We start from the raw sequence: 9883 nt of genomic DNA on the forward strand, positions 1-9883 counted from the left end.
ATGGCTCAACAGGGAGTTCTGCTGGACCAGGACCAGTTCTGTTGTTCTGTCTGTCTGGATCTACTGAAGGAACCAGTCACCATCCCCTGTGGACACAGTTACTGTAGGAGCTGTATTGAGGGCTGCTGGGATCAGGATGTTCTGAAAGGGGTCTATAGCTGTCCTCAGTGCAGACAGACCTTCAGTCCGAGGCCTACGCTGAGTAAAAATAACATTTTGGCTGAGCTGGTGGAGAAACTGAAGAAGACAGGACTCCAGGCTGCTCCCCCTCCTGCTCTGTGCTATGTTGGACCTAGAGATGTGGCGTGTGATTTCTGCACTGGGACCAGAAAGCAGAAAGCCCTCATGTCCTGTCTGGTGTGTCTGGCCTCTTACTGTGAGACTCACCTCCAATCTCACTACGAATTTCCTGCTTTGAAGAGGCACAAGCTGGTCAAAGCCACCGCACAACTACAGGAGAAGATCTGCTCTCATCATGACAAACTGCTGGAGGTTTACTGTCGTACCGATCAGCAGTGTATCTGTTATCTGTGTACAATGGATGAACATAAAGGCCATGATACAGTGTCAGCTGCAGCAGAGAGGACTGAGAAACAGGTAAGACCAGAACAACTTGTTGGTGACTGTCTGATAAACAAAGAATTAAAGATACAGTAGGAACTAAGGCTGTTTGAATATGAGATCATTCAAATGAAATAGATCCTCAGCAGAACAAATATGAACACAAACCTTGAGTATATAGATATGTTAACCCAGATTCTCCAGATGTATCACCATTTTATAATGTCAAACACTATTATCATTCTGAATGCCCTTTTATGAGTCCAAAGTTCAGTCTCAACCCGTTGATACATGTAGTCCTACCATAAAAACTATAATCATTCACATAGCAACAAATAAATATCATTTAGTAAATGGACCATCCATTTTTAGACCTTCCTCTCTATGGGCCCTATGTCACATTACTATACTATTGATCTACTGGACTAATAAAGCTTGATAGCTCATTGAAGAGTGATTCTCCACAGAGGCAGCTGGGGATGAGTCAGCAGAAGGTCCAGCAGAGATTCCAGGAGAGAGAGAAGGAGCTGAAGGAGCTCCAACAGGCTGTGGAGTCTCTCAAGGTGAGTATTGTTGACCAGAGGAGACACACCATTTCACCTGTCTCCTCCAGTCAGAGAGAGAGAGAGAGGTAGAGGGGCTCCTATCCAATCCCACTGACCCCACTGTTGGGAACAGGTTGTCACTGCTGAGGCAGTGAAGAAAGTAGAGGAGGATGGGTCAAGGCTGAGGGATCCTGAGAGGATCCCTGTGAGTAGTAGATCTGTGACAGCACAGAGGGATGGGCCAACGAGGGATATATGCTTCAGTAAGGTTGGCTTCTTAGTGTTCATAGCAAATGGGGTAGTGGGTTTTAATGAGTGTAGGGTTAGTTGGCCTGGTGCAGGAGCAGATAGGGTCAAAGTAGTGGAATGGGGTAGTGGGTTTTAATGAGTGTAGGGTTAGTTGGCCTGGTGCAGGAGCAGATAGGGTCAAAGTAGTGGAATGGGGGTAGTGGGTTTTAATGAGTGTAGGGTTAGTTGGCCTGGTGCAGGAGCAGATAGGGTCAAAGTAGTGGAATGGGGTAGTGGGTTTTAATGAGTGTAGGGTTAGTTGGCCTGGTGCAGGAGCAGATAGGGTCAAAGTAGTGGAATGGGGTAGTGGGTTTTAATGAGTGTAGGGTTAGTTAGAAGGGTGTTTTTTAGTATTATCATAATTTCCCCTTTTCCCATTTTTGTATCCCAAAATATCATGGATTTATATTATAGTCCAGTTGAGGCAGGTGAGATGCCTTTGGATATACGACGTAATAAATTGTCATTAGCTTATTGGGTTGAAAGGCTGTGAGGTTGAGCATCCCACTGCTACTGTTCTAGATGACTGTTGGGAATATACTAGTAGACAAGGCAGTGGTTTTGGTTGGACAGTTGGAAAGCTTGCTGATGAGAGTAGTTTCAGGGAGTTGGAGGTTGGCCCTTTCTGTGGTGATAGGGGATGTTCCTCCATGGTTACTCCCAGATCCTGTTGTTGATCTAACCTTGGTAGACAAAAGGAAAGATTGGGTCAGAAGTCAGTGATAAAGGGAAACTGGTTGACAATTACATTGGTAGAAGTTGTTATGCTTTTTACCTCTTTTCACAGATGGATCCAAGGGCCCAGATAGTGGGCCCACAGGAGCAGGTGTTTACCTTCCTGAATGTGATGTGCAGATATGTAGAAGACTAACAGATGAACTGTCAGTGTACTCAGTTGAACTGTTGGTGATAATAGTTGTCCTCCAGTGGGTGGAGGACGAACAACCTGTTAGAATTATAGTATCCTCAGATTCTCTGTCTGTATTGAATAGTTTATCATCTGGTAAATCTATTAGGAGTGACCTACTATTGGAGGTATTAATGTTATTATGGAGAATTGAGAGAATGGGTCTAGTAGTGAGATTATGCTGGGTCCCAGCACATTCAGGTGTGGAATGGAATGAAATTGTAGACTAGTTAGCTAAAATAACTTTAAAACAAGATATAATATATATTAATGTTCCACTGGGTAGAGGTGAGGACAAATGTGAGATCAGAGACATTTTGATAGATGTGTGGCAGAAGAGATGGGACTCTGAACACAAGGGACGGCATTTATATGTCCTCTAAAGAAAGGTCGGTGGACCAAGGTTCAAAGGTCAGATTAGGAAGGAAGAGGTGGTGTTTCCTCGATTGTGTTTAGGACATTGTACATTGAACTGGTCCTTCCATCTGGTTGGCGGCATGTGAATGGTTTGTGTCTGGAGGGTATTGTCAATGAAATGGTGGAGCATGTGTTGTTATATTGTTGTAAGGATGTTGAAGAGAGGGAAAGATTGAAGTGTAGGGTCATTGAGGTTGGATGGGGGGTTGGATGGGGGTTTGGAAGGGATTTGGGGGATGGGGGAGGGTCTATTAGAAGTTAGTAGGGATCTTTTTTATTTTCTCAGAAGTACTGAGTTAGGTAGGAGGATTTAGAAATGGTGTAAACCGTGATTGAACACACTCCAGCACAGTAGGTGGCGCCATGCTCCTTTAACGTTGGTTTGAGGACCGCCATTATACCATAGAAGAAGAAGAAGTTGGTAACGTGAGGTTTTGTCGTTCGTGAAGAGTGCAGCTATTCTTTTGCCTATTTTCCAAATGTATTTTGTCATGGTGGGAGGGTTTGTTTACGGTTTCGCTGTTTATCGGTTAGAGTTGAGGAGGGAGTAGGGTAGTTTGATGTCCTCAACCGAGTGGAGAAGAAACGCTGTCTCTTCAGGTGCGTTGTGGAGAATGGTGTGGAGGAATTATTGATCCTGGTCGGTGAACAGGTGGGAACATATACACTCTGTATCCAGAATGAACAAGGCGGTGGTTGTGGTAATGTAAAAGGTGAGTCTTGTTACCCGGCTAGTTACCAGTATGATTTATGTGAGGGGTTGTGTTGGTGCTGATTTCGACAAGAGTAGTGGTGTCTAATCTGCCTCCGTTTATTACCACTGAACAGATCCGTAAAGAGTTGGTTAGTTTTGCTAAATGTGGAAGTGTTTTTCTGAACGAAATTCAAGGTTAAACAGGGGAGGGGTGGTACACAGGGTTTGTTAGCACAGAGGAGCCCAGTGATATAATATTATATATATATAATATTACTATATGTCCCAGCTGTTTGCTGTGGTTTTGAAGTAATTCTCTTCCAGCCCACGTTAACCTTGTAGGTTTACCTCAGGTAACTGATTATTAACTATCCTTGTAGGTTTACCTCAGGTAACTTATTATTAACTATCCTTGTAGGTTTACCTCAGGTAACTTATTATTAACTATCCTTGTAGGTTTACCTCAGGTAACTTATTATTAACTATCCTTGTAGGTTTACCTCAGGTAACTTATTATTAACTATCCTTGTAGGTTTACCTCAGGTAACTTATTATTAACTATCCTTGTAGGTTTACCTCAGGTAACTTATTATTAACTAAACTTGTAGGTTTACCTCTGGTAACTTATTATTAACTATCCTTGTAGGTTTACCTCAGGTAACTTATTATTAACTAGGTTACAGCTACTTGGTGAGGAAGCTCACTGTTCACCTGGTTATTGATTGTAGTGACCTACAGGGATGGTTGGCGCAAAACTATCAAACGTTAAACATGTTCTGGTCATGGTTAACTGTATATATATATTTTTTTTATATATTAAAAGGTGTAAATTCTCAACAAATCGCATGTCCCTGTTCTCTTTTTCAAGATGTGTCCGATTTAAACAGTCAGAAGAAAGAATAAAAAGAAATAACCTTTTTTTATTTGTTTCTAAATGGCTGCTGGGTAATATGATAATCGTTGAAATCTGTTGGTTCGTAGACATCAAATAGAGAGAATGCTGCGCAGGTTCACTGAGTTGTAAACCTAATGGATAGGTGGAGATCATTGATTTGTAGCTCTGACTCAGTTGCTACCTCAGATTATGAGCCTATCAAGTGTGGTGAATGAGGTATGTAGTTCCCACAGAAGACCACAGGGAGGAGCAAGAGAGATATAAACCCATACAGTTTATCTCTTTAAATACCCTGAACCTAACAATCAATCTAATGTATTTATGAAGACCTTTTACATCAGCAGATGTCACAAAGTGCTGTACAGAAACTCTAACCCTACGTATAACCTGTTTTATCCTGAACCCTAATTCTAGGGTAGGGTAGCCTAGAACCCCTTTAGAAACTATTATAGTAATAATATTATGTTAGTAAATACCATTATAGTACTAAATAGGTTCTATTGTTATTTTTTAAATAAAACCTATGTATAGTACTTAGCATTTAACTGTTTTTTGTTATTTTATTATATTTATTATTTAGAGGAGTCTGTCTAAATAATGAAAAGTTAAGTTATTGCCAGACTTTTTAATGAAACCTTTATTTAACCAGGCAGGTCAGTTAAGAACAAATTCTATTTACAATGACGGCCTCCTGGGGACCAGTGGGTTAACTGCCTTGTTCAGCGGCAGAACAACAGAGTTTTACCTTGTCAACTCTGAGGTCGTCCCATTGTCCTAAGAACAGGTTTTAGTGGTAAATTAAAAAGGGAGCCATTTTTTGGTGCCATTTATGGAAAACTGAATTGGGTTTGTGGCTGGATCAGCAGCTCTTCATCATGCGGCCGGAGAGACTCAATACAACAGGGGTCTCTGATTTCTATGCTGCAGTACTGAGGGCCTGGCAGCTGCTGAGACCCACACGAGAGGAGGGGGGGGTGGTGCCTGGGCCGTGGGTCTGGGAGGAACCACTGATCACTGGGTTTGGTGGACCTGGAGAGCAGGGTGGCAGCGTTCTGACTCAAAGCAGCACAGAGGCTACTGTACCGTACGGAGGTGGGCTTAGCGGGAGGGAAGGGGCATCAGAGGCAGGGGGTTGTGTATTAACTAACTGCTATCTCTCTCTGTCTCTCTCTCTCTGTCTCTCTCTCTCTCTCTGTCTCTCTCTCTCTGTCTCTCTCTGTCTGTCTCTCTCTCTCTCTCTCTCTGTCTCTCTGTCTCTCTCTCTCTCTCTCTCTGTCCCTCTCTCTCTCTCTCTCTCCTTCCTCCTCTCTCTCTCTCTCTCTCTCTCTTAACAGCGCTCTGCACAGTCAGCAGTGGAGGACAGTGATCAGATCTTTACTGAGCTGATCCGCTCCATTGAGAGAAGGAGCTCTGAGGTGAAGGAGCTGATCAGAGCCCAAGAGAAGGATCAAGTGAGTGAAGCTGAAGGAGTCCTGGAGCAACTGAAGCAGGAGATAGCTGAGCTGAGGAAGAGAAGCACTGAGCTGGAGCAGCTCTCACACACAGAGGATCACATCCATTTCCTCCAGGTAACTAAACTGTCTTGTTACATGTGATATGAAATTAACTTCATGTGAAACTATTCATCTCAATCATTATGTTGTCCTCTCTATCCCTCTCTCTGTCTGTCTCTCTCTCTTCCTGTGTCTCTCTCTCTCCCTGTGTCTCTCTCTCTCCCTGTGTCTCTCTCTCTCCCTGTGTCTCTCTCTCTCCCTGTGTCTCTCTCTCTCCCTGTGTCTCTCTCTCTCCCTGTGTCTCTCTCTCTCCCTGTGTCTCTCTCTCTCCCTGTGTCTCTCTCACTCCCTGTGTCTCTCTCTCTCCCTCTCTGTATCTCTCTCTCTCTCTGTCCCTCCTCTCTCTCTCTGTATCTCTCTCTCTCTGTCCCTCTCTCTCTCTGTATCTCTCTCTCTCTGTATCTCTCTCTCTCTCTGTCCCTCCTCTCTTTCTCTGTGTCCCTCTCTCTCTCTCGCTCTCTCTCTCTCTGTGTCCCTCTCTCTCTCTCTGTCCCTCCTCTCTCTCTGTCCCTCTCTCTGTGTCCCCCCTCGGTGTCCCCCTCTCTCTCTCTCTCTGTCCCCCTCTCTCTCTCTCTCTGTCCCCCCTCTCTCTCTCTGTCCCCCTCTCTCTCTCTCCCTCTCTGTCCCCCCTCTCTCTCTCCCTCTCTGTCCCCCTCTCTCTCTGTCCCCCTCTCTCTCTCCCTCTCTGTCCCCCTCTCTCTCTCTCTCTCTCTCTCTCTCTCTCTGTCCCCCCTCTCTCTCTCTCTCTGTCCCCCTCTCTCTCTGTCCCCCTCTCTCTCTGTCCCCTCTCTCTCTCTCTGTCCCCCTCTGTCTGTCCCCCTCTCTCTCTCTGTCCCTCTCTCTCTGTCTGTCCCCCCTCTCTCTCTCTGTCCCTCTCTCTCTGTCCCTCTCTCTCTCTCTCTGTCCCTCTCTCTCTCTGTCCCCCTCTCTCTCTCTCTGTCCCTCCTCTCTCTCTCTCTCCTCCTCTCTTTCCCTCTGTCCCTCTCTCTGTGTCCCCCCCTCTCTCTGTGTCCCCCCTCTCTCTGTGTCCCTCTCTGTGTCCCTCTGTGTCTCTCTCTCTCTGTGTCTCTCTCTCTGTGTCCCTCTTTGTCTCTCTGTCCGTGTCCCCCTCTCTCTGGGTCTCGGTGTCCCTGTCTCTCTCTCTCTGTCTCTCTCACTCTCTCTGTGTCCCTCTCTCTCTCTCTCTCTCTCTCTGTGTCTCTCTCTCTGTGTCCCTCTCTCTCTCTGTCTCTCTCTGTCTCTCTCTGTCTCTCTCTCTCTCTGTGTCCCTCTCTCTCTCTGTCTCTCTCTCTCTCTCTGTCTCTCTCTCTCTCTCCAGAGTTATCAGTCTCTCTCCAGTATCAGTGTATCTTCAGACTTACCCAGCATCGTTGTCCGTCCTCTTCAGTACTTTGGAGATGTGAGTAAGACTGTGTCTGAACTGAGAGAGAAACTAGAAGACTTCCTTAAAGGAGAATGGACCAAGATCTCCACTACAGGTGTGTTGAAAACAATCAGAACATCAACTTTAGACCATTGAAAGTTCCCTACTAGTCATATACATGTGGAATATGGTATGATGATAACATTCCCTCTCTCTGTCAATGTGTTTGTGTGTCTGTAGTGAATATAGTGGAGGTTGTTCTGCCTCCAGAGACCAAGACCAGAGAACAGTTGTTACAATGTGAGTCTCTTTATTGTGAAGTAACTAACAGTCTCTTTTTACTGCCACTCCTAACAATCCCTCTAGAAATATATAGCAATAGTAGATCTAATCAAAGACTGGGTATCTATCTGACTCCTCATATTTCTCTGATTTGATCTCTGCTGTGCTCTAATCAAAGACAGGGTAGATACAGTATCTGACTTAACTTATTGTTCTGACACCCCTCATTGGTCTCTGCTCTTCTCCCAGATTCCTGTCAGCTCACACTGGACCCAAACACAGCAAACAGACGCCTCTCTCTGTCTGAAGGGAACAGAAAGGTGACCTATACACGCCAAGTCCAACCATATCCTGGTCATCCAGACAGATTCACCAACACGTTGCAGGTTCTGTGTAGAGAGGGTCTGACTGGGCGCTGTTACTGGGAGGTAGAGTGGAGTGGTAATGTTTATACAGCAGTCTCATATAAAGACATCAGCAGAACAGAGAGAGATAATATATTTGGATTCAATAACAAGTCCTGGAGTTTACAGTGCTATAGTGATGGTTATTATTTCAGACACAATAATGTTGTGACTAAAGTATCAGGCCCTCAGTCCTCCAGAGTAGGAGTGTACCTGGATCACAAGGCAGGTACTCTGTCCTTCTACAGTGTCTCTGACACAATGACCCTCCTCCACAGAGTCCAGACCACATTCACTCAGCCCCTCTATCCTGGGTTTAATCTCTTTGGTACTGCTGAGCTGGTTAAACTGTAGTAGGGTCCACATAGATACTAGTCGTGCTGGTGTAGTCTATAGCTGAGCTGGTTAAACTGTAGTAGGGTCCACATAGATACTAGTCATGCTGGTGTAGTCTATAGCTGAGCTGGTTAAACTGTAGTAGGGTCCACATAGATACTAGTCATGCTGGTGTAGTCTATAGCTGAGCTGGTTAAACTGTAGTAGGGTCCACATAGATACTAGTCATGCTGGTGTAGTCTATAGCTGAGCTGGTTAAACTGTAGTAGGGTCCACATAGATACTAGTCATGCTGGTGTAGTCTATAGCTGAGCTGGTTAAACTGTAGTAGGGTCCACATAGATACTAGTCATGCTGGTGTAGTCTATAGCTGAGCTGGTTAAACTGTAGTAGGGTCCACATAGATACTAGTCATGCTGGTGTAGTCTATAGCTGAGCTGGTTAAACTGTAGTAGGGTCCACATAGATACTAGTCATGCTGGTGTAGTCTATAGCTGAGCTGGTTAAACTGTAGTAGGGTCCACATAGATACTAGTCATGCAGGTGTAGTCTATAGCTGAGCTGGTTAAACTGTAGTAGGGTCCACATAGATACTAGTCATGCTGGTGTAGTCGATAGCTGAGCTGGTTAAACTGTAGTAGGGTCCACATAGATACTAGTCATGCTGATGTAGTCTATAGCTGAGCTGGTTAAACTGTAGTAGGATCCACATAGATACTAGTCATGCTGGTGTAGTCTATAGCTGAGCTGGTTAAACTGTAGTAGGGTCCACATAGATACTAGTCATGCTGGTGTAGTCTATAGCTGAGCTGGTTAAACTGTAGTAGGGTCCACATAGATACTAGTCATGCTGGTGTAGTCTATAGCTGAGCTGGTTAAACTGTAGTAGGGTTCACATAGATACTAGTCATGCTGGTGTAGTCTATAGCTGAGCTGGTTAAACTGTAGTAGGGTCCACATAGATACTAGTCATGCTGGTGTAGTCTATAGCTGAGCTGGTTAAACTGTAGTAGGGTCCACGTAGATACTAGTCATGCTGGTGTAGTCTATAGCTGAGCTGGTTAAACTGTAGTAGGGTCCACATAGATACTAGTCATGCTGGTGTAGTCTATAGCTGAGCTGGTTAAACTGTAGTAGGGTCCATTTCCATGAATCATTATGTCTGGTGGTGATGTATATTGGTTGTCATTCAGAACCATTGATATGTTTTCTCAGTTAGTTCTCTGTCTCTATGTAATTCTCCTCAGTATCATTGATCAGCTCGGCCCTAATTGATGTTTCTCTGTCACCTGGAGCTGCATGGAAAATGGTCCAGGAACAAAAGGACAATTCAGGACTAGTCAGTCCACTACAAGCTGGTATCACTTACTTTCTACTAAACTATATGGACTGGTTTCCCAGACACAGATTAATCCTAGTCCTGGACTAAAAAGCGTGTTCAATGTAGATGTCCAGGAAACCGGCCCTAAATGTGTCATCTTTCATCCTCCCATACTGCTCAGTCCAGCAACATTAAACCTGTCCAGCAGGTGGTGCTATTGACCAAACAATAAAACCAGCAGATATCTGGACTTGCCACTCAGTATATCAGTAATGTTCAGAATAGGACTTTAATATCATTGGAGATTGATGGTCTTT

The 9883-nt window shown here is 44.6% G+C and overlaps 1 protein-coding gene across 1 annotated transcript; it reads left to right on the plus strand.

Moving 5' to 3' along the window:
• Positions 1-9883, plus strand: LOC106595160 (tripartite motif-containing protein 16-like). The gene is made up of 7 exons (XM_045715987.1): positions 1-597; positions 1029-1124; positions 5642-5875; positions 7179-7338; positions 7464-7523; positions 7755-8321; positions 9427-9883. The coding sequence occupies exons 1-6, from the start codon at positions 1-3 to the stop codon at positions 8261-8263; spliced, it is 1656 nt and encodes a 551-aa protein (XP_045571943.1). The 3' UTR covers positions 8264-8321; positions 9427-9883.

This window comes from Salmo salar, chromosome ssa03 (assembly GCF_905237065.1).
Source record: "Salmo salar chromosome ssa03, Ssal_v3.1, whole genome shotgun sequence".
Classification (NCBI taxonomy): Eukaryota; Metazoa; Chordata; class Actinopteri; order Salmoniformes; family Salmonidae; genus Salmo; species Salmo salar.

Excerpts from the sequence above, each read along its gene's own strand:
- LOC106595160 (XM_045715987.1), top strand. The coding sequence starts at position 1 with ATGGCTCAACAGGGAGTTCTGCTGGACCAGGACCAGTTCTGTTGTTCT. Across the intron at positions 598-1,028 it reads CAGAGAGGACTGAGAAACAG|AGGCAGCTGGGGATGAGTCA; the intron begins GTAAGACCAGAA and ends GATTCTCCACAG. Across the intron at positions 7,524-7,754 it reads CAGAGAACAGTTGTTACAAT|ATTCCTGTCAGCTCACACTG; the intron begins GTGAGTCTCTTT and ends CTCTTCTCCCAG.